The sequence below is a fragment of the Pelobates fuscus genome, chromosome 3 (assembly GCF_036172605.1).
Source record: "Pelobates fuscus isolate aPelFus1 chromosome 3, aPelFus1.pri, whole genome shotgun sequence".
Taxonomy (NCBI): Eukaryota; Metazoa; Chordata; class Amphibia; order Anura; family Pelobatidae; genus Pelobates; species Pelobates fuscus.
The window spans coordinates 84,755,145-84,780,691 of record NC_086319.1 but is presented as its reverse complement, the minus strand read 5'-3'; the positions used below and the strand labels follow the sequence as shown (position 1 = coordinate 84,780,691).

Below are 25,547 nucleotides of genomic sequence, written 5' to 3'. Positions count from 1 at the left end.
TGTCTAGGAGGTGGGAGGGTCTGGGAGGGAGTGTCTGCTGCTGATTGGCTGGAATGCGTCTGCTGACTGTGAGGTACAGGGTCAAAGTTTACTCAATGACGAATAGGGGGCAGACTGAACATCGCATATGTTCGCCATCTGTGGCGAACGCGAACACGCTATGTTCGCCAGGAACTATTCGCCAGCGAACTGTGTACATTTAAAAAAAAAATACAGGGGGCTTGTTGTCACCTTTCGGGGACCCTTGGTGTTGTACGTGGCTGGGTGGAGGAAGAGACCTTCAATGACATCAGTGAGGACAAGGAACGGGACATGGCTAACTTGGTATCCAACCTTGTGCAAATGGGGAGTTTGCGGTTGTGCAAATGGGCTGTTTGCGGTTGTTTGCGGTGCGTTAAACGGGGAGTTTGGTCTGTCACTGTGAAGCGGGCGTAACCCTTACACTACCTGATCGATACAACATCATACCTGATGTTTTAAAGCACGTTATTCCAAACAATTTAGGAATGTTAGGTGATTTATGCCCTTTATAGATTAAAACCAGACTCTGCATCAACTATGTAATTTTCCATGGGAGTTTTGCCATGGATCCCCCTCCGGCATGCCACAGTCTAGGTGTTAATCCCCTTGAAACAACTTTTCCATCACTATTGTGGCCAGAAAGAGTCCCTGTGGGTTTTAAAATTCGCCTACCTATTGAAGTCTATGGCGGTTCGCCGGGTTCGCCGGTTCCCGAACATTTGCGGAAGTTCGCGTTCGGCGTTCGGGAACGGAAAATTTTATGTTCGCGACATCACTATCAAGCACTATAATTTCCCTTTAATGTTGTGCAACGCATGTCATCAAATTATTATTATAATTTTCAGATAAAGTATCACACAGTATAAAGGTTAAATATATAGATTGTTTTTCAGTAAAATGTGAGAATCAGTCATGGGTCTGAAGGTATTGTATTTTCCTAATCACACCATCTTTAAATAAACTGTATGTAAAAGGAAATATTAATGTCATAAATAATCTACCCTGGGGAGGATTATAATTAGAGATTTGGTGAGATACAATTAGTATTGTGAGTAAACTTTCTAAATGTCAACACAGGGAGCAATCAATTGATCTCATACAACACGCAGTGATTGTACATTGTAACCTTCGGTCAGGAAGGATATTTTAGCTGTCATACAGTACATGTGACTCATAAAACAAATTATGTAGGATTAAATAAAGACATTTAGTAGTTGGAGTGCCAAAGGGATTATCCACTTTGGTATTTAAAGCGCATCCTCGATACAGGAATGACGAAACATTACTCTGAAAATCTGAGAAACTGGACTGCTTATTCTATCTATCTATCTATCTATCTATCTATCTATCTATCTATCTATCTATCTATCTATCGTCACAAGCAATGCATCTAACCAAAAGTAAGTATTACATATAACTACTATTGTTATTACTGCAACTATATATCTGTTACAACTTTTGCTAGAATAATGAATAGTTTGGTTTTAATGTACAAATGTAGGGATAGTCTGTCCATTTACATGGTTAACAATACAAATGGATAAAATATCAAAGTATATGGAGTTCTGCATTGTGTGCATCTTATTTGTTATAGCGGCTTCATCTCCTGATCTTAAATCCGTTTCTACATTCTCCAAGCAACTGTGGCAATCAATAACTGCATAAAATGCAACATAAAAAATATTGATTGATAGCACACCTTACATTGTTACAGAAAAAAATAGATACTGTCCATTTTATTCCATAAATGGTGTATATTAACAATGTCACATTACTAACTTGCATGTAATACAAGTGGTGGTGAGCGTTACTGGGAGACAGCAGCATTTCGGCACACTGAATTGGGAACATATATAGATAAATTCTTTGTTGAGCAGTAAACTCACAGTATGTTTTTTTTTTTTTTTTAATATTCTTCCAACTAATAACTACTAACTATAACTACATAATATACTGTAGACTAAATACATTGTGTTAATAGTTATGATGTGCAGTTTGATTTTTACTCTTTAACCCCTTAAGGACACATGACATGTATGACATGTCATGATTCCCTTTTATTCCAGAAGTTTGGTCATTAAGGGGTTAAGGGAACATTCTAGACCAGGGGTGCCAAAAAGGTAGATCCCCAGATGTTGTACAACTACAACTCTCATTCTTTGCGTGGGTATAGAATGTTTTAGAATGAAAAATAATCATTGAAGCTATAGTTTAAAACCATATGGGGATCTACCTTTTTTTCACCCCGTTCTAGACAATAGGTTTGGTTGCAGATATGCATACTCAGTGTTTATTTGTTTCTAGTTTTCTTTACTTATACCTTTTTTATTATTATTATTATTATTATTATTATTATTATTATAAATATTACTAATTTAAATGTGCTTAATAACCCACCCTTATTGACACTACCTTCCTTTTTGCAATGTTTATTCCCCCCACCCATCCCCGAAAGTACAGCTGCACAAGATACCATGGCTTCAGGGATTTGTAGTTCAGTTGTTTAGCTCTTTGAAACCCTCTATGGAAATGAGCTCTCACCAAAATTGCAATTAATTGTAAACATCAGTCCCTTGGTTTGGCTGAAGCTCATTGTAAATCCTGCAGAATTACTTTAGTCATGTTTTAATTGTTTTTATACAACTTACTGCACTCTCTTTAAAGAACATAAACAAGGATGGATTAATTATGACCTGGTGTACCTCTTTAAATGAGATTAAATAATGATGAGGAGTAATTGATTATTCACATTTTTGTTGGACTTTTATCAAACTCAGTCATCTATCAACAGATCAGGAGTCATAGAAAAGCGAATGCTTCAGATTGTTTATGACTGCTAGCAACATAGGTCAGCATATATTTTTGCTTGTATCCAGAAAATAATGTTATATAATTAGAAAAGTAACTTGAAGAGAACCTAAATATAGTTAATATATCTAGCGAATATCAACTATTATACTATTTAAATTCATGATCGTTTTACGCAATCTAATCTTACATCATGTATAATTGCTGTGCTTGCATCTCTTATGTAAGAAAGTACAAAATGTTCAGGCACACCGAGTAACTTCTCCTGGAAGGTAGCCTTTATTTGGAACCAGGAAATAAGAACAACGTTTCGGCTCCTACATGAGCCTTCTAGAATATTATTGGTTCCAAATAAAGACTGCCTTCCAGAAGAAATTACCTGGTGTGCCTAAACATTTTGCACTTTCTTCAGTTGAATATTTGGGGAATTGGCCCTCCCTGTCTGGAGCACCATGGTGAAAGTATCCCCCATTTGTGTGTGCACTGTTTCCTCTATTTGTCGACATACATTAATCATACACTATACTATATCATGTCTACTGACACTACCCTATGAAAATGCTTCTTCTGCTGAACGGCATTTAAAATCTTGAGTTGATGTATCAATAAGCATGGTAATCAGAACATGCAAGTACTATAGCTCATTGGGTACAGGCAGATAGACAGAAGCTATGATGATAAAAAATGGCAGGAAATTGTGATTGGCTTAATGTGGGTTATGAAAGAGAGGTTAAATAAGTTGACAAAGTAGATGGCCATCGGATCTAATCAGTTATAGCTATCAACATTGACCTTAATGAACAGGGAGAAACATGGATGAGATCTTGAAGATGAATGAGCTGACAAATAATGCTAACTTGCAAACAAAGAGTGGGGGACAACCCCCTAGATATAATAAATCAAAAGTGGTTAAGGGTGTGGTGTCATTATATGAATGAAATTCATATTAAATACATATCACACTCAGTTGACATACTTTGGGTTGTTGATGTTGACTCTGGTGTAGGAAAGGTTCTCAGAATCCTATTTAGACTAATGAATTTCGTTTAAATTCCAACTTAGAGTTGGAATCAAGCAAGTTACTCAACCTGTTATGTATAAGCTGTTCGTAGAGATGGAATGACAGTTGTTGCGTTGTGTAGCTTATATAAAAGTTTACTGACGCTACCCTATTAAAATGCTTCTTCTGCTGAATGGGGATTTTAACAGGTGTTTCTTTTCATTGTATGGACTGGGATGAGGGTGGAAAAACCGGGAGGTCAGACAAGTGATCGGACGGTCAGATAGGTGAGCCAGGTAACAGTAGCTATTAACCATTGAGTTGATGTTTTAGTAATCAGAACATGGGCATGTACTGTAGCTGGACTGGGTGTAGAGAAGAGCCAGATACAAATTATGATGCTAGAATTTGGTGATTGACTGAATGTGGGGAATGAATTAGAGGTAATGGAAGATACCAAGGTAGTTAGCCATGGCTTATTATTAGTTGGTGCTATCAATTTTGACCTTAAGAAACAGAGAGAAACAAGGATAAGATCTCGGAGGTGGAAAAAAAAGAAGCCTTAGTGAAAGCAAAAATGAGCTGACAAATAATTCTAACTGGCTTACAAAGAGTGGGAAATAGCCCCCTAAATGTAATTTAATCAAATTGAAAGTCCTACAATATACATATCACAATGGTTTGTTGATGTTGACTCTGGTATAGTAAAGATTCTTAGAACCATATTTAGACTACTGAATTTTCTTTTAAATACGGCTTTAAATATCTGAAGCGGAGATACTTTAGTCAGTTGAATTAGACTCCGGTAGAGGAGAGATTCTTAGAATCATATTTAGACTACCGACCCATTTACTCAAATTAGTGTTCAGTTTGGGGGATTATTATTCTGTGTATGTATGTATGTATTTATGTGGGGAAATTGCAGAATTTCCTTTTAAACCTGACTATCCGAAGACAAAAAGGGAGAAATAATTCAATGTATACCAGTTGAGTATTTTAAAAAATTTTTAGCAAGTGCAATATTGGTTTTATTTTATTTCGGCTATATTTTATATATGGCTGTTTTTTTATTATTGTTTTAAATTGGATTATTAAATTACACATAGCACTCTTCTGTGTCCTGGGGAGTCCTAGGAGCCTCCTAGAACTAAGTGCCACCCCCCCCCCCTCCCCCCCCAAGCTTCTTTACCTCCGAGCCAGGATTTTAAGGTGAGCTCAACTACTTGAACATACTGTTGAAAGTTTTTATTTGTTTTAAAATACTACACTATTGGGTTTTATTTTCCTACCTGTGCTTTAATTAGAGGTATATCTACACCAGAAGAGAGTTGTGTTGCTGCCCTGAAAGCACAGAGACGCTAATAACCCAGGACATACTTGAAAACGAGAGAAGTCTCAATTTATCTTTCCTGGTAAAATATTTTATAAATAAATAAATAAATGACAGAGTCAATAAACTTAGGCTCCTTTTCATGTGAGTGTATTAAATTACTCTCAGCATGCACATATGTAATAATTGCAACATGCACTATATTTGTCTGTATTCTAATATATCTGTTCCCTACCCTGGTTGTACCCTAATATAAAGGTAAGCAATTTGTTTGATTTGTATCACAGAGCACTCCACCATTGTATATGCGATATCTTTGCATACGTGTATCACTTGTAAGATATTTGAGAATTCCATTACTCTTAAAAAGTTTCAGTATCTAACATAAATGCAAACTCAACAGATAATTGCTTTGTTTTTTCTTTTGTTTTTTTTTTATAGCACATATCTCAACCTTTACTGCTTGGAGTTTTGTTTGGAATACCTTGTAATCCTTTCTACCTGATTTAGAGAGAACGTGGTCTGTATGTAGCAATTATGGAAAAAGTGTTGATTCCTTTCAATCTCACTCCCTACTAATATGTGTAATGTGTAGTGAGAGAGGAATGAGGCTCAAGCAGGCTTCAGATTTGAACAGCATGGCAGGATGGTGCATTTCTGAAAATGATTTAATAAATTTTCCATGCAGCTGAGCCTTTTAGTTTGCTCCAGAGTAAACAGTAGCAAGTGTTTGTTAGATTGTGAAATTGTTTAATTGCAATCAATTTCAGATGGAATTGACAGTTCAAACAAATGTTGCTTTTGTATAAAAAATCAGTTTATAAAATAGGTCAATATCTTGACAGAACTCAGGATAAGTGAAATGTCATCATTAAGTTTGCGGTGAGCTAGAGAAATGAAATGTATTTTAGATTTTCCAGTCATTGCAATTTATAAGCAGGAAAATGTTATAAGTTATAAGGATCTGTTTACTAACAGTGTTATTTACTAACATGAAAATTCACTTTAGTCAGCTGTACTTCCAGTTAAACTACATTGATACTATAGGCATCAAAACTATTTTAGGTCAATTAAGCAGTTTTTGTGTATATATCATGCCCCTGCAGTCTTACTGCTCAATTCGCTGCCATTTACGAGTTAAATCACTTTTTTTTCTGCTTAGAAAAAAGCTAAAACGTGAAATTCTAGCCTTATACACATAGCTGTACGAATACTACTGTCAGTTATGTTAAGTGTTGGGAATGTGGCCCAAGAGATGATGTTTCGGCAAACCATTCCATAGGCACCTCACATTCCCAGTGTGAATAGCAGAGTATGAAGATTGGCAATTACATAACATCCCATGGTAATTTATCACACAAAAGAGTCCAACCAAGATCTAACTCATTTTCACTGAGAGGCCTATATAAAGATAATAGCTGTTCAACATCTGTGTTTTTTTCAAATCATAATAGGTTTTGGTGTATAGATTATGCTCATGCAGTCTCTCCTGTTTAGGAGGTAAATCACTTTGTTTATGCAGAGCAAGGCACACCTCCCTAATTGTGACTGGCACAGCCTTCCTAAAAAAACTTCCTGTAAAAGTCATCAAATGTTTATACTTTCTTTATTGCAAATTCTGTTTCATTTTCAATTTCTTATCTACTACTCTGTTAATAGCTTTCTAGACCCCGCAGGAGCCTCCTGCCTGAACTTAACGTTCAATTTACAGAGCAGGAAATAAAAACGTTTAAAGTAAGTTAACATCTGATTGAAAATGAAACCATTTTGTTTTCTTGCATGCTGTCAGTATCAGCCACGGGAGGTGTGGCTAGGGAGAAACAAAAGTGATTTAAGTCCTAAATGGCAGAGAATTTAGCAGTAAGACTGTAGGGGCATGATCTGTACACCAAAACTGCTTCATTAAGCTAAAGTTGTTTTGGTGACTATAGTGTCCCTTTAAGTTAAAACAGCTACAAGTCTTAAATAATATTCCTAAAAATAATAGGATAGGGCAATTCTATAAACAAACTATGTTCTACTACGACCAATTGGCCAGCAATTCCATCTTTGTCCTCTTTCTGTTGTGATAAAAAGTGTGAGTATATCATTACATCATATGGTACATGAAAACATCATATTATAAGACCAAAAATATTTCGATAGGGTTAAACATTAACTGCACATATATTTGAAATCCCTAAGAATCCTGGGAAAAAAATGTGCATTTACGTGTAAAAAATATATTTAAAAAGAACTAAGATTTGACATTTTGATTATAATTTAGTAATTGACATATGCAAATATTCTTAACTTAACACCCATCTGTTTTCCTAAAAAGGCTAAGAAGCAGTCACCAATCACACGTTAGCATGCTGCTTTTTCTGTTATTTGTTTGCTGACTAATATTAAGCTAAGAAAACAGGTAAAGATATAAAAATAGACATCAATATAGCAAGAAAACATTTGAAAAAAAATGTCCAAAATTCAAGTCTACGAATAAATATTTGTGCAGTACATTATTTCACTGAAAGAAAGGAAGAATGCACCATTATATAACTATCAATCAACAGAAAAATAAGAAAATATATTTAAAGGAACACATAGGGCCAGGAATAGAAATGTGTATTTCTGACCCTATAGTGTGGAAAAAATACTATTTAGGACTCCTGTCCCCCCTTGCTCCCCTTAAATAGGATAAAAATTGATCCAGCAACGCATGGGTCTGCCACTGCTGGATCCACCCCGGATCAGTTTCCTTGGCTGAGATCATCAGAATTGACTATTTCAGCAAATCAAATAAGGGAAAATTAATCTTATGGGAAAACATTGGACTGGCTGAGATCGTTAATTCTGAAGATCTCAGCAAGGGACAGGGGCGGGCCAAACACTGTGCTGGTCAATCAGCATCTCCTAATAGAGATGCGTTGAATGAATGCATGTCTATGTGGACTGTTCAGTGTCTCCATGCAGAGCGTGGAGATGCTGAATGCCAGTGCTGCACATATTGCAGCACTGAGCCAGGAAGCACCTCTAGTGGCTGTCTAGAGGTGTCCCAAGTAAACACTACCTTTTATCTGAAATGGCACTGTTTACATTAAAATCTCTGCAGGGGTTTATTATACTCACCAGAACAACTGCATTAAGCTGTAGTTGTTCTGGCCACTATAGTGTCCCTTTAAAGTGAGAGTTCAGTTTAGCTCCTAACTTCCATTGTCAACATAACATTTATATATGTGTGTGTGTGTGTGTGTGCATAGAGATAAAGAGAGAAAAATATCCCTTTAAACCATTCCTCTAATTATTACACTGCCCGCACCTAACTATTTTGTTTCATAATAGGTTTTTATCACTTTCTGAATTGTTTTCTTTTTTGTGATTCAGGTATTTAAGTATAGGGGGAGTATTGAAGTAGTTGCTTGTTACATATATGACAGCAGGTGACCTTCAGAACTGATGCTTATAACAGGACTTTATTCAGCGCAGGGGGAATTAAAACCTAAATATATGCAAGAAAATAAAAAGATTTCTGTATAATTCAAATGAGGTATCCCCAAGATGCCCAGACAAAGGTAGCTGGCAATGTTACAATATACTTCATTCTTTATAATAATGACACTGTGTTCCAGACACATATGATTAAAGTGTTCAGTTTCAGTCGTGTAAAGCTTGAAAATTAGCTAATTACAGCATTCTGCAGTCTTTTAACCTTACAAATGAGTTTGCTTCAAACAGAGAATGAACATAGTGCAATATGTTTGCAATGTATAAGCGTACATGATAATCACAGCCTGTACACTCCAGTGTTATAAATCAATACATTTATTCATTATGTATTATGTATAATGGTGGAGTTTTCTTTTTATAGATGATTTAGATTCAGGGTATGACAGAGCTCCCATACTCTGACTGAGTACATATGCCCAGTTCGCTTCCTAGCTGCTTTCAGGGACCCTGGAAATACTTCAGCCCCAGTCATTGAAGCTTGACTTGGGTCTCTCAGGAACTCTTCCACCCGAATAGACTGTAGCTCTCTTCTTCCAGGCAACTATCAGTCCATCTGCCTTTGCCTCTTCAGCTCATTTCCCAGGCAGGTATCCACAGCATTGCCTGTAATGTGACCACCTACTGCCTTTACAAAGGCACTTGTGACTCTTGGATCTAGCTATCTTTTATTTGTCCCAGGTTACAGGGACCAAGCAGCTAACAAACAGGTACGACAACTCTGTTAATAAGATCCCAGAACAAATCCACACAGGACACAGTTAAAGAAAAATAAACTAACACAATTAGCTTTATTTTTTAACTTAGGACTAGCCCATATGCACATCACATTAAACTTGCTGGGACAAACTCAATATAATACAATTAACCAAATCATATCTGAAAGCACACAGGACCTTATAATAACATATTTATAAAGGGTTGCAGAAAACCATAACTAACACAAAATATCTCTCCTGCCTGCCGAATTCATAATATGCAAATCTACCTACATATGCAACTTAACAAGCCTTGCTATCCAGGTAGTGTATATAGCTGTTTCAGAATCTTACAACCAACAGATGGCGCTGTACAGGCTCCAGGGACCTATGCGAAGTATCCGTCTTCTGCTCCCAGTGATGGTGACTACCATCACATATCTCCCTCCCACCAACGGTAGACTACCCAGGTACCAGACCACCAATTGGCCTTTGCTTAAGTTAGTCAGGTTGAGTTGAGAGCTGTCTACTTCCTCTCACTGTGTTGAAATTGTCCGCTTGATAGGGAGGCTGGCTACCTCTGCTCGCTGGGGAGTGAGGCCAGCTACCTCTAATCCCTGGGTTGCATTCTCCTGCTACCTCCGCTCTACTACCTCCGCTCCCTTTGTTCGGAATACCCACTGGGTAGTGAGCCTGACAGCCCCACTCCCCTGGTTGGGTTCTGCTGCTGGGGAGGGAGGCTGACTACCTCTACCTCCACTCGATGGGTTTCCACCTGCTGCTTGGGAGGGATGCTGGCTACCTCCGCTTGCTGGGTTGCACTCTTCTGCTGGGGAGGAGGCCACTACCTCCGCTGCCTTGGTTGCACTCTGGCTGCGGGGGAGGAAGACCAACTACCTCTTCTCCCTAAAGCTTTGTGTGCTGCATAATTAACTCTAAATCTGGTGCAAATGGCACATGTGTCATAATTTATATAATTAGATTTGTTATATCTCAGTATTACAGGGGACTCACGGCTAACAATGCTATGATGCCCAAATTAGACCTGGCTTGTCAGGACCTCACACAGTGAACCAGCCCCTGTCAAACCTTTTAGAAATTCCCCGCAGTTAGGCAAGGGGGTGTGTGTGTGTAAGCTAGGAGCTTTGTGAAATGCTAGTTGTTCTTGACATTGGCACTTTTATAAAGTATGACCATAACTCCTAGATCACTTTGCAATTTGTGATGCTTTAGGAAATTGAAGTGTTCCTTTAACAATTAAAAAAGCAAATATATTTCACATGTCTTCTTTCTAACCACAAAAAGTAACTATTGCATACCAACCATCTAAAATAAGGATACTGATTTATTTATTTGACATGCATCATGTCTTTTTACCAACAGTTTTGCAGTGTTAATGAAGTACATTTCATTATATACTATTATTATTAATAATAATAATAATGTAGTCTCTCTGCCTGACAAAGTGGAAGCAATGTATATTTTATTATACTGAAGTTATCCATGGTTTTCTAGACTCTATTTTCTAATTTGTTTAATGGTACATTTTTAATCAGATGAGTACTTCCCATCATCTATGGTCTAATGACCTTACAATTGTAACAGTGATTGGACTTCAAATTGGCCTATGTCAAAGGACCTAGTCATAATTGTGTTGATAAATCTCCTACAGCAGTTCTTCTATTCTTAGTATGTGGGCTCAAGCATCTATACTTTGTATCCTGGATGATGTTGGTGCTGATGTAGGTGGATAAACACCAGGAGGTCCAGAGCTCAGAAAAACCAGGAGGCATGTTTATTCTACACATTAATTTGCAGTGTTTTTAGTATAACCTGACACAATCTTTTTCAGAAAAGTTATTTTCACAAACAAGCTAGTAATACCAAAACACCAGCTGGCCTGCTAGCCAGCAACAATAGCGTGTACCAGAGTAGAGAATTGCTTACCTATCTACTCATATTGTTTGCGAAACTCTATCTATTGCAAGGGTATCATCTGTCCTGCAGTGGGCTCAGTGAGAATTAGAGGTAAAACTCCAAAGGTTATTCAGTCAGATTCTATTATTTGAAATATTGTTTTGAACCAAGTGATTGGGTTGGTGGGATCTTTCTTTTTTAATTTTTTTGTGATCACGTTGCATTTTTTTTATAAAGTTGCAGTACATATTTATGCTTTTGAATTGTAAGAATGTCAGTTTTCATGCTGAAAAAATAAAGTTAATGGGGGTATAGAAGAAAACTGTTGAGAAGGCTAAATTGGTTAAGTTTCACACATAACCATATCCTTTTTGTTTAAAAGGTCTCTTTAGAATTGCCTTTTTAACTATTTGTCCAATATCTGCTTGCGAAAACAGAAGACAATTTAGCATGTGGGCAAGTTAATCATTGATTGATAGAAGGATTTATTGGAAAGCACATCGTTTATAGTTAAGAAGTCTTTAGACCTGCTTTGCACCAGACATATCAAATTTTAAAGTTTTCATTATATAAATTTGTCCAGGGGTGAAACCTATTGGTTGGTAATTGGATAGTGGCTGTTATCACTTTTCCCCATATGTTATTTATGGAAAACAAACTACATAAGATACAATTCCATAAAATGTAGAAAATGAGTTTAGTAGTTGTAAAAGAATAACAAATCAGTCTAAATTCTACAAAATATGTATCACTTTTATAAAAATAGGTCTCTAGATGTGGACAATCTGAATTGTTGCATCAGTATGAAAATGTTGATTGCCATACTAAACACGCATATTGCATTCCCACTTTAAGAAACAGTTCTTTGATTGTCCCACATAAAAGAATGGTTTTATAAAGAATTGTTTCACTCGGATTACCATCATTGAATGCTGCTGAACCTTTCTGAATTACTGCTTTAAGGAGCAAGGACTGCATTGATCACCATTTATGGAAAGGAGAATGCTAGGTCAAAATGCACAAGAGGGGACAGTTCCACAATCCCTGGAATTGTAAATGCAAGAAGGGATATTTTTTCAAACTTATTAAGCAATGGATACACATAAGAATTGAATCAGTGGTGTGTAGGAGCCCTGGCTAGAGGTCTCCTGGGCTGTGATGTGTCTTGGATGTGTGCTGTTTAACTAAATAGCTACAGTGCTAGCAGTATATCAACTTTTTAGATTGCACAGCTTCTACCACTGTTTCTTTTCTCCCTAGCTGGCAATAATGTATCCCTTGCCCTTTCAATCTATTTTGGGCATTTTTTTTAATAGGTTTGTTACCTTTGAGAGGTTTTTACTCATATAGTGTTTCATTTTTATACATAGTATCAACCTTTTTCTCCTATTCACCAGGGGCATCTCCGGTCCAGATAATCATAGCCTCCCTAATGTTTCAATTGTGAGAAACAGATTATGTTTGTGCTCACTTATCCCATGATTCTTTATTTTTTTGCTTTAGATGTTATGTTAACCAGGTAATATGATGTACATGTGGTATATTTTTACCATCTAAATAACACCGTGAAGGATCAACATCGAATGTTTACTGGGATATTTGGGTGGATTCCATTTATCTCTTGTCCTTTTCTACCTTTTAGTAATTGTGAAGTTTCACATATACGCATGATAATATGTTATAACATATAAATTAAATAAAGGACGTGTGCTTGTATATATTTTTAACATTAGAGTTTCCTTTCTAGTACTCCCATTATTGAGGACCTTTTTCATATGATGTTTTGTGTTCTTGTTAACCGATGTCTCTGTCTCACCCAAAACAGCCAAGTAGATGAATTCTATAAACTGGTAAGGGCAATGAAAAAGTTAGTGCTTTCTAAATCGTGGTAGTATGGGGCTACAGTACATATTACATGACGTTACAATATTAAAATATTAACACTAGTGATTTTCTATCCACATATTATAATTGGTTTTTTTTTGTAAATCTTTCTTTTATTGAGGCATTTGTGAGGGATACAGAATAAAAAAAGGGAAATGCGTGGGTAATCATCAAAGTGAATTAGTACAGCGAAAACAGTATAAGTTACATTTCCATAATAGTATTGCCTCATTTTTATGTTTTTATAAGTCAGTAAATAAGAACGCAATTTAAACAGGTTAACAGTAAGTGCTACATGACAGGTGCGATCTTGTCATCATAAGCAGTTATACAGGAACGTATAGGCTGAGTGTCATGAGCTAAGGCTGATCTGTTAGAGCTAAACAAAAGCAGACGCGTTAAACAAGACAGAGCAAAGCAAAGCTCTACCAGAGAGAGTATATACAAAGTATAAGTTAAGTTATATATGATTGGTGTGTGTGACAGGTTATCTCTCGCTTTAGTGTGTGTGTGTGACAGGTTATCTCTCGCTTTAGTGTGTGTGTGACAGGTTATCTCTCGCTTTAGTGTGTGTGTGACAGGTTATCCCTCGCTTTAATGTGTGTGTGACAGGTTATCTCTCGCTTTAGTGTGTGTGTAACAGGTTATCTCTCGCTTTAGTGTGTGTGTGCCAGGTTATCTTTCGCTTTAGTGTGTGTGTGACAGGTTATCTTTCACTTTAGTGTGTGTGTGACAGGTTATCTCTCGCTTTAGTGTGTGTGTGACTGGTTGTATCTCGCTTTAGTGTGTGTGTGACAGGTTATTCCTCGCTTTAATGTGTGTGTGACAAGTTATAAATTACATACATCTAGTTTGGAACTCAGAGAACTAGCTAGATAAGGAGGTATAAGTAATTAACACAGTAGGTTGACATGCTAAGTAACTATGACAAGCTAATATTCCACTGGGTCATGCTGTCATCATCCTATCCTCCTCGCTAGCATAAAAAAGTGGCCTAAACAGTGAGTTGTAAAGCATAACATAAAAATATAAAGGAAACATCAAATAAGAAAGAAAAAAAAAAAAAAAAAAAAAAAAAAAAACTATTACATTTACGGATAAAAACCGTATGAGGCATCAGTTATGTCTAAAGTCCCGGTCAGCCTACCCCAGCAAGAGGTATACCACAGTCCCACTCTGTTGCTTTTGCGATTCCTGGTCTTGGTTGCGGCATGCGTTCAGGGGGTACACCGTGTTGTGGTTGTGGGACGTTGTTGCGCTGACCCGGTGTTGCTGCCATGTTGGGCCCTGTGCCTCGCCATCCCCGCTCCCGATTTGATGGCAAGGTGGTTCCCATCCGGTGAGCCTTCTGCTTGCCCGAGTGCCTCATGTTCGTCTGACGTCCCAACGAAGCTGTGCTTGCTTGGTTGTGTCTCTCAGTCAGGGTCTGTGTGCGGTGGCCGCTGGAGACAAGCCGGTATATTAAGTTTTGGCGGGTTCGCCATTCCGTCCGGGTGTTTCCTCTAGGTCCCAGATTCCTGCCCCTCCGGCTCCGGGCCTTAATGAGAGCCCTCGCCTTGTGTCCATGGAGCCTCCCAATCTCGGTGGTTGGCTCGGGGGCCCGCGGGTTCTCCCTTTCCCGGGTGTCCCCACGGGTGTATGGACGGCTTGGAGTGAACTCCTGGTGGGTTCCCAGCCCAGAAAGGAGTCGGGCAGTCAGGACTGCAGTTTCGAACGCCCTCTTGGTGGGTGCTGCTGGTTTAATTCTCGGCTTGGTTTCGCAGGCTTTCCTCCGCTCTGATGTTAGTAGGCCCAAGCTGCTCCGCTTCAGTTGCGGCTTGGCGGCCATGTTGGTAGCGCTGTGCTGGTTGCTCATGTGTCGCTTGCTTGTCTGTAATAAGGTAAGCGGTTGCAGCCTGGCCTCCAGCTTGCGCCAGAAATCATCAAAGATTGCATCCAACCTCTGTAGGGTCCCATGCTGTGGGTCTGTAGGCTTAGGGGGACGCGTGGCATCCGCCATGCTTGTTGCCGCTTCATGTTGTGTGCTTTTCAGTGCAGTCCCCCACCGCACCCTCTCTGGTCTCAGTTTGCTTCCCTGATGTGGACCGCGATCACCCCCGACGGTCCAGGGGGGGGAGTAACGGGGCTCCTGTTTGTTAAACATCGGAATCATGTGGCGCCGGACCGGGAGATCAGCCGTCTCTCCCGCTCTACAAGCGCCAGGCCTCATGTCAGAAGTCAGGCGGCCAGCCGGCCTCAGATTAGTTGCAGACCTCGGTGTCCAGTTAGTGCCCTTTTGTGGGTCAGGTAAGTCTATTTGGGTTGCCAGGTTTGAGTTATTTAGGGCCAGAAACTACAGAATTTGCTCTATTGTCTGAGGAGCTCTGCAGTAGCACGTCTGCCTTCCATGCTGGTCAGGCCCCGCCCCCCATATTATAATTGTTAACATGATGTTAGGACAGGTAAGTTATATTTGTGTTTTCTTGTTTTTTTTTTGTTTTGTTTTGTTTTTTTATAGAAAAGTTGTTACATTGCAACCCAAGAGTGTTTTTATCAAGACTGGATGAAAATTACTGTCTGGCTTAAACAAATATATTTCTTAAGTACCAGTAGAAGAACCCTGTCCCTGGACTTTTTGCTGAAACAAAATATTTTTAAAATGCTTTTACATGGTACAGTCATATAAGAGTTAATATCAACTGACAGGACAAGTAATTTGTATCAGGCACACAGAGAGCTTTCTCTGATATCCTTTATCTAGAACCTTCATTGCCCTAACCTCATGTTTTGATTCTTAAAATGTAAGTTACACCACTTTACTAGATGAAGGTGCAGCATTATTCAAAATAATGGTTATCCTTTGAGGGATTCTTACTCAGAAGTCTAGAGTCCATTTATAAAGGTTATTCCCACTATTAAAACCTTTGATCAAGTGTACAACCTGCACAGTATGCGTTAGATGATATCACAATCGCTACTATGTCAATTTTGTAGCTTGGTGTATGCTGAATCTGTTCTAATGTATGAGATATGCAGTGTTATGATTCATCTCTAGTTGTATCCCATTAGCCAACCCTATCATGTTTATCTTATCCCCCACTGTACTGCCAATATCTTGGGTGAATTGCTAACTAGTTGGAAGTTAGAACTAAGGTTTATATTTCTTTTATTAACCCCTTAACACCGCAGCCAAATGTACAAGTTGTGAACGAAACAAAACGTAAACAAAACCTGGCATTTGCGCTATATGTCTGTCCAACCGTAATTCACCTCTTTCATATTAAATGCACCCCCCCTTATTATATATCATTTTATTCAGGGGAAACAGGGCTTTCATTTAATATCAAATATTTAGCTATGAAACATAATTTAATATGAAAAAAATGGGAGAAAATAAGATTTTTTTTGATTTTTTTCGTTCTTCATGACATTTTAACTGTCAATGTCATAATACTGTTTGCTTTTACTGCAATAAAATACACATATTTGTATTCAGCAAAGTCTCACGTGTAAAACAGTACCCCCTATGTACAGGTTTTATGGTGTTTTGGGAAGTTACAGGGTCAAATATAGCATGTTACATTTGAAATTGAAATTCGCCAGATTGGTTACGTTGCCTTTGAGACTGTATAGTAGCCCAGGAAATAAATTTACACCCATAATGGCATACCATTTGCAATAGTAGACGACCCAAGGTATTGCAAATAAGCGATGTCCAGTCTTTTTTAGTAGCCATTTGGTCACAAACACTGGCCAAAGTTAGCGTTTGTATTTGTTTGTGTGTGAAAAATGCAAAAAACGCCAATTTTGGCCAGTGTTTGTGACTAAGTGGCTACTAAAAAAGACTGGACATACCCCATTTGCAATACCTTTGGTTGTCTACTATTGCAAATGGTATGCCATCATAGGGGTAATTTTCATTCTTGGGCTACCATAGGGTCATAAAGGCAACGTAAGCAATCTGGCGAATTTTAATGTGAAAAAAATTAAACACAAGCCTTATATTTGACGCTGTAATTTTTGAAACCACCATAAAACCTGTACATGAGGGGTACTGTTGTACTCAGGAGACTTCGCTGAACACAAATATTTGTGTTTCAAAACAGTAAAAAGTATTGCAGCAATAATATCGTCCCTGTAAGTGCTGTTTGTGCGTGAAAAATGCAAAAAACGTCACTTTTACTGGCGATATCATGGTTGTAATACATTTTACTGTTTTGAAACACTAATATTTGTGTTCAGCGAAGTCTCCCGAGTAAAACAGTACCCCCCATGTACAGGTTTTATGGTGTCTTGGAAAGTTATAGGGTTAAATATAGTGCTAGCAAATTAAATTCCCTATACTTTCGGCATGGGTGGTCAGGCAGGTCCCGCTAATTGTAATTAATTAGGATACCTAATTATGTAAAATTATTACATAAATATATGTGTAGAATTAATATATGTATATATATACATATGTGTATATATACGTATATATATATATATATATTTTTTTTAATATTTTTATTTATATATAGGTATATATATAGTGATATATACGTATATATTTATGTATATAGATATATATATTATTTCGTTATAAGTGTATTTTGATATAAATATATATATATTAATATCAGAATACAGTTAGAACGAAATAAAACACATCTATATATTTTTTAATATTTTATTTTTAATTATTTTTTTTATTTAATTTTTTTACGTATTTACATATTAATTTTTTTTATATTATTTATAAATATATATATAACAATAATTATATATATATTTAATCAGTATCAGTCTACGTGTAATTTGATATTAATATATATATATAATTATATATATATTAATATTAAAATACACCTAGACGGTGTATGTGTATGTGTGTATATGTGCATATATATACTTAGATCATATATATATAATATATATATATGATCTAAGTATATAATTTTTTTTTTTACACTGTTTTAACATTTTATTATTTTATTTTCAGCCAGCAGGGGGACCAACTGTCATTACAGTTGGTCCCCCTGCTGGCAATGCAGCAGGCAGCTATACCGGCCATGTGATTGTGAGGTCCTCGCAAGGACCTCACTCTCACATGACCGGGAGGCACCGGAGGAGGAAGATGTGCCGCGGGGGGGCTCCCTGGGAGTCCCCCGAACCGCGATCGCCGGCGTGGGATCGCCGGCGTGGGACCGCCAGCGACCGGGTAAGTTACTAAAAACCGGAGGGCGTACTATTACGTCCGGCGGCGTTTAGAGCCGCTTTTAAAAGGACGTAATAGTACGCCCTCCGGACTTAAAGGGTTAATTAACCCCTTAGTGACCAGACCATTTTTCTATTTTCTTACCATTAAGGACCAGGGCTGTTTTTACATGTCTGCAGTGTTTATGTTTAGCTTTAATTTTCCTCTTGCTCATTTACTTTACCCACACATATTATTATATACCATTTTTCTCACCATTAAATGGTCTTTCTAAAGATACCACTATTTTCATATCATATCATATAATTTATTATAAAATATTATGAAAAAAATGTTAAAAAAACACACTTTTTCTAACTTCGACCCCCACAATCTGTTATGCATCTAGAACCGCCAAAAAAACACCCATGCTAAATCGTTTCTAAATTTTGTCCTGAGTTTAGAAATACCCAATGTTAACATGTTCTTAGCTTTTTTTTTGTGGAAACTTATAGGCCAATAAGTACAAGCACTTTGCTACTTCCAAACCTTTTTTTTTTTTTTTTTTTCAAAATTAATGCAAGTTACATTGTAACACTGATATCTGTCAGGAATCCCTGAATAACCCTTCACATGTACATATTTTTTTTAAAAGAAGACAATGTAAGGTATTAAACTTGGGGTATTTTGACTCTTTTCATGCAACCATGTTACCACCAATCTTTTTGACACACATAGAAATTTAAGAATACATGTACGGAGAACTTTAAGGCTTACTGCCAAAGAAACTGGTTCATGGATTGCAGGATAAAACTTACCAGGAAAGGTTAAAGGATCTTAACATGTATAGCTTGGAGGAAAGACGAGACAGGGGGGATATGATAGAAACATTTAAATACATAAAGGGAATCAACACAGTAAAGGAGGAGACCATATTTAAAAGAACAAAAACTACCACAACAAAGGTTTAAAAATAATTCCAGGAAGTATTACTTTGCAGAGAGGGTAGTGGATGCATGGAATAGCCTTCCAGCTGAAGTGGTAGAGGTTAACACAGTGAGGGAGTTTAACATGCATGAGATAGGCATAAGGCTATCCGAACTATAAGATAAGGCCAGGGACTAATGAAAGTATTTAGAAAATTGGGCAGACTAGATGGGCCGAACGGTTCTTATCTGCCGTCACATTCTATGTTTCTATGACATGGGTGCATGATGACCAGCTGTGAAAATTCCAAATTGGAAAACTGGATCTCTGAACTCTTTCCATAGTATGAATATCCTTCTAGAGATACAGTCTCCAGTACTGCGTACAATACTCCAAGTGAGGTCTCACCAGTGTTCTGTACAATGGCATGAACACTTCCCTTTTTCTACTGCTAATACCTCTCCCTATACAACCAAGCATTTCCTGCTGCTCTATTACATTGTCTGCCTACCTATTTGGGACATTTTTGAAGCCGGGCAAAGTAATTAAGCCCCATCAAACCATATATTTTTGAAAAGTAGACACCGTAGAGTATTTCAAATGGTGGTATTTTAGCACTTTCCATGCACTAATTCTACCCCCTGTCAAACTTTTGGGTAGTCATTTTTTGTGTTATTTTTCTCTCACATTGTACTTTAGGCATGGATTCTCAGTTCCTCTCATGTGTTGCTGACAAAGAACCCCCCAATATGTGTTCAGCAACATCTCTTGAGTACAACAGTGCCCCCAATATATACAGGTTTTATGTTTTTTTGCAAACTTACAGAGGTCAAATGTAGGGCTTTCCCCTTTTCCATGTTTGCACATTGAAATTTGACATATTGGTTTGCTGGGCCTATAATGAAAATTAACCCCATCATGGCATACCATTTGTAAAAGTAGACAACCCACGGTATTCAAAATGGGGTATGTCCAGTCTTTTTTTTAGTAGCCACTTAGTCACAAACCCTGGCCAAAATTAGCATTTATATTAGGTTTTTTGTGTGCATTTTGCACACATAAACAGCCATTTCACCGATGATATTATCAATATAATACATTTTACTGCTCACAAACACTCATATTTGTGTAGAGTAATGTCTCACGAGTACAACAGTACCCCTCAAGTACATGTTTTGTGTTGACTTGGAAAGTTACAGGGTCAAACATAAGATTTGTCAATTTCTGTTTTTGTATATTGCTATTTGCCAGATTGGCTATGCTGCCTTTGAGACCGTATAGCAGCCCAGAAATGAAAATTAACCCTACCATGACATACCATTTGGAAAAGTAGACAACCCAGGGTATTCAAAATGGTGTATGTCCAGCCTTCTGTAGTAGCTACTTAGCCACAAACGCTTGCCAAAGTTGGCGTTCACATTTGTTTTTTGCATTTTTTTTACACAAAAACTGCACTTTGTGAGTTCACCGTTGTGTTTTAATCACTCATATTTGTGTTCAGCAAAGTCTTCCAAGTATAACAATACCCCCTATGTACAGGTTTTATGGTGTTTTGGAAAGATACAGGGTCAATATAGGGCTTGCCCAATTCAGTTTGCTGGGTCTATGTTGCTTTTTGAGATCATATGGTAGCCCAGGAATGTGAATTAACCCCATCCTGGCATACCGTTTTCAAATATAGACAACGTTAGGTATTCAAAATGGGGTATCTCCAGTCATTTGTAGTAGCCACTTAGTCACAAATGCTGGCCAAAATTAGCGTTTTATTTGTTTTTTGCATTTTTTAAAAACAAAAACTGCACTTTTACTGGTGATATCATCGTGATAAGTTTTACTTTTTAAAACTCTCATATTTGTGTTCAGCGAAGTCTCCCAAGTATAACAATACCCCCATGTAAAGGTTGTTGTTTTGAAAACGTATGGTGTTAAACAATGGGCTTGCCAATTAAATTCTCTGGACTGTCTGCCTGGGTTGTCAGGCAGGTCTTTAAAATTATAATTAATAAAATCAAATAATAATGTAGTTAATAGTTAAATATATATGTAGAGTGTGTGTGTGTATATATGTGTGTGTATATATATATATATATATATATATATATATATATATATATATATATATTTAATACATTGCTGAACACAAATACACACACCAATTGTATTACAATAGCATAAATTCCATCACCGTTTCGATCGTCTAGCGGTCTTTATCAAGATGCTTCAAGTCATGAAATGTGTAAACAAATACATACCAACAGAGTTGTGGTGGGGAAAAAAGTGTGGATGAAAAACCCTTCCACCTGAAGTAAGTGGACAATTAATACATTGCTAAACACAAATACACACACCAGTCAAGTCATAAGACGTGTTTTTCTCATTCCTACCTACGTACCAGGTATGTCCGCGGTCATTAAACAACCATTTTTGGCTGACGTACCTGGTACCTCACAGGTCAGGAAGGGGTTAAATGTATGTTCCTTGTCAATATATTTCTAAATACTATGTGGACATATACTGTTAAATTATCTGCATTGGGTCACAAGTGCCTTAAATCATTTGTGGATCCTATACTACAAAATTATGTGAATTGATTTCCATTATGTACGTAAACGAAGATTAATTTTGTTCCTTTAAATTGTGTTTCCTTATTTTAGATCCCTGGGAAGATTGGGAAGAAAAGCCCAACTAAAAAGGCTGCAGAAAACTACAGTTTGCTTAATGTACATAGCCACCATTAATACTGCCAGCTATGGATGATACATTACAACTTGGTTCCAGGATGACAGAATAATAGAAAAGGCTTCAAAAGAAGACTGTTATTTAAAAGAAAACTTGCTGTATATTTGTTTCTAAGATAGATGGGCAGCAAAATTAAATGAGAGTGCAGAGAGGCTGGAAAAAATAGAGGATATTTATACCTAGAAATGAGTGTGCTAATGAATGCCACAGTCCCTGTCTTACATTTATGAATGAAAGCAGTATATATGTGGACATTCTTACAATTATTTCAACTCAAGATTTGCTGCAGGGGTCCAGCAATGCCAATTAAAAGCATGCATTGCTGGACCCCACTATCTAACATTTTATTTTTAGACAATTAATTTTCTGTTCTACATTCTCATATTTATATTTTGTGAACGTTTTACATCAAACATTTTTAATACTAACTCTGACTCTAGTGAGCTGCAAAAATAGGAGAGGAATCATCAAAGTGAAGCAATGTGTTCATCTGTCATGGGTGATGACCTTAAGGATTCCATGGCCACTTGCTGGAGAACTATCCTTTATAATGTACTCATTGGCGTTGTCCTTGTTCTGATAATTATTATGACCATATGTGGCAATGTGGTGGTTTGCCTGGCTGTAGGCTTTGATCGCAGACTCCGGAGCATGACAAACTGTTTTATTGTTTCTCTGGCTATTACAGACTTACTACTTGGTATTTTGGTGCTACCCTTCTCAGCTTTGAACCTGTTGCAAGAAGAATGGCCTTTTGGAGCTACTTTTTGCAATATTTACACCAGCTTGGATGTTATGCTGTGTACGGCTTCTATTTTAAATTTGTTCATGATCAGCCTGGACAGGTACTATGGTGTCACCGCTCCTCTTCAGTATTCAATATTTGTTACTCCAGGCCGGGTGGCAATTGCGATGGGGGTGATTTGGGTGGTATCACTCATGGTTTCCTTTCTTCCCATCCACTTGGGTTGGAATACAAAAGACAAAACAATCCAAAACTCTAGGGATGATGATAACAAGGAATGTACATTTGAGTTGAACAAAGAGTATGTCTTAGTAGATGGCTTACTCACATTCTACCTCCCATTATTTATCATGTGTCTCATGTACTACAGAATTTTCAAAATTGCAAGGGAGCAAGCCAAAAGGATTAATCACACAAACTGTAGCAATGCTGTAAGCCCCACACTACCCACCGTCAGAGAACATAAAGCCACTGTGACTTTGGCAGCTGTGATGGGTGCATTCATCATCTGCTGGTTCCCTTATTTCACTGTGTTTACGTACCAAGGAGTGAATGACACTGAAGTGGATGAGACAGCCTTTCTAATTGTGCTGTGGTTAGGCTATGCCAACTCAGCTCTCAACCCAATATTATATGCGGCTCTGAATAGGGACTTTCGCACTGCATATCAGAGGTTATTACATTGTCGACGAGTTGGACCACTGAGCCATGAGACGCCTCTGACATTGCTTCATATTCGTCGGTCTGGGGAGAGGACACCACAAGAAATGCAAAATATTCCAGAAGAGAAGTCACATAAAATACAAGAGACAAATGGGAAAGAAGGAAGTCCATTCATTCGAAACACAGCAGAGAGGTAACTGCAACTGAAAGCCAAACACAAAGTAATTTTGATTTCATTAAACAAATAGCAGAGATATAATACAAGTGATGCTTTCAGATGATTTTTAAAATTATTGCTAAACTAAGTAATAGACTAAATGGCATTAAAAGGACACTTCGGGCCTACTCCACACACTGACCCAATATAAGTGCACTTGGTTTTGGCAACATATTCATGATCAATTTTCTATACACATTCAAATATCTTTAGTTTTTAATTAAAAAAAAGTTTTACAGCTATCTGCAGCATAACTCCTCCTCTTCCTTAGCCACACTTCTCTTTACATAAAAATGTTTAGCATTTTTCTTTTTGTATTTGAAGTACTTAGCTCAACCACTTGGAGACCAGTGTGAGCTGAGCTGCTGGCATGACTGTGCCCCACATCACTGTCCTTATTATATGTGTAATAAGAGGGCAGTGAATTTGGCTGAGGGGCTGATTCAGCAATATTACTTTTTTCTCAGTTGGCTATAAATATTTTTCACTCCTAATAAATAAATAAAAAATTGGCAAATTAAGTTAGAAATGCTTAGTACCCAGGGTAAAATTGGTAAACTCTGGATATTTCTAATAGTGTACTATCTAGATAATTGCCTTTCTTCTACATCATATCTGGCCAACAAAGAGTTGGTGGCCTACTACTTCCAGAATTTTGTGAAAGCTGTAGATGGCCAGGGGAATCATGGGAGCTGTTCTTCAACATAGGGAGGGGGGAGGGAGGGTTTGAGATGTCTGCTCTTAATATTCTATTGATTCTGCAATTGCCTATTATGAAAAGGCTGTGCATTACCTAGTCTTGGTTTGTGAACATGTTAAAAATATGTTTATTTATTTACAAAATATTTCACTTATTTTCAAGTATGTCCTGGGTCTACAAACATTGCATTGTTACAATAGGGTACAATATAATGTTAAAAATACAAAAACAAATAATACACAACACGTAAAAATGTAACATACAACAAGTAAGAACTATATAATCAACCATGTATCACTGGACTTTATTTTTTTTTTATTTTTTTGTTACATTAGAGTGAGGTACTGTTCTTTCTCGGGAAATCACACCGTTAAATAAAAGATAAAAAATCACCTATAACTCTTGTATTAAAGCAGCACTGTCAAAGTCTGGGGACTTTGCATAATTGGCAAAAACCCTATTGACAGTGACAGTGGCAGGCAAATTAAATTTAAATTACCTAAAACGGTCCCTAGCAGGTGCTGCCATCTTCGTCGAGCTGGTTCTCTTTTGTTCCTGGCTTGTCAGCATTGAGGTCTAAGGCGTATCCCAAAAGACCATAGGATCCTTCAAAGACCGAGCCAATGCCCTGTAGCTGTTACTGGCGACACTTCTAGATGGTGGTAGCTCTGCCCAGTATCTAGAAGTGTTAGGTGTAAGAAATATGGTGAGACTAGTTCCTACTGTGTCTCAGCATATCTTTTCACAAGTTTGGAATTTAAGTGAAATTCCAGCACCGTCAATATGAGTCTTTAATGAAAAAAATGACTTTAGGAAATACTCTTTTTGAAGGTGGGGTGGGTGACAGTGCCGCTTTAACCTTTTTTTCATGTGACAATCAATTATCTACTAAAATGTATATTAAAAATGAGAATGGGAAGAACAGAAACATTGTTTCAGTTTCTTCTTTCACATTAATGGAACACTATAAGCACCCTGACCACTTGATCTCAATGAATTGGTCTGGGTGCCATGTCCCCTCTGTTTTAACCCTACAGTTAAAAACATTGCTGTTTTCCAGTGGCTGCCATACTGAAATAGTGTAGTAATTTTTTGCTGTGCATGCGCACTAGCCTCCAAATGCTTTCCTATGGATTATCATTGGAATGGCTGCGATTATTAATCTCAAGGATCTCAGGCAAAGAGGTGTTGGCACGCGGAGACCAGCACTGCGAGGTAGAAAAGGTAAGTACGCTCACCTTTTGAACCCTTGCAGTGGGT

The 25,547-nt window shown here is 37.5% G+C and overlaps 1 protein-coding gene across 4 annotated transcripts in view; it reads left to right on the top strand.

The window, feature by feature from the left end:
* The window catches only part of HRH2 (histamine receptor H2), an 83,921-nt gene that overhangs the window by 21,585 nt on the left and 36,789 nt on the right, over positions 1 to 25,547 (top strand). For 2 of the 4 annotated variants that reach the window (XR_010090367.1, XM_063445212.1), the window contains exon 2: positions 21,878 to 23,563. Coding sequence is in view for 2 of the 4 variants with exons in the window: in XM_063445212.1 (XP_063301282.1) it covers positions 22,443 to 23,563 (1,121 nt within the window). In the remaining 2 variants the exon portion in view is untranslated. Of the gene's footprint in view, positions 1 to 21,877; positions 23,592 to 25,547 lie in introns of all 4 variants that reach the window. The other 2 variants (XR_010090368.1, XM_063445213.1) reach the window with 1 other exon arrangement.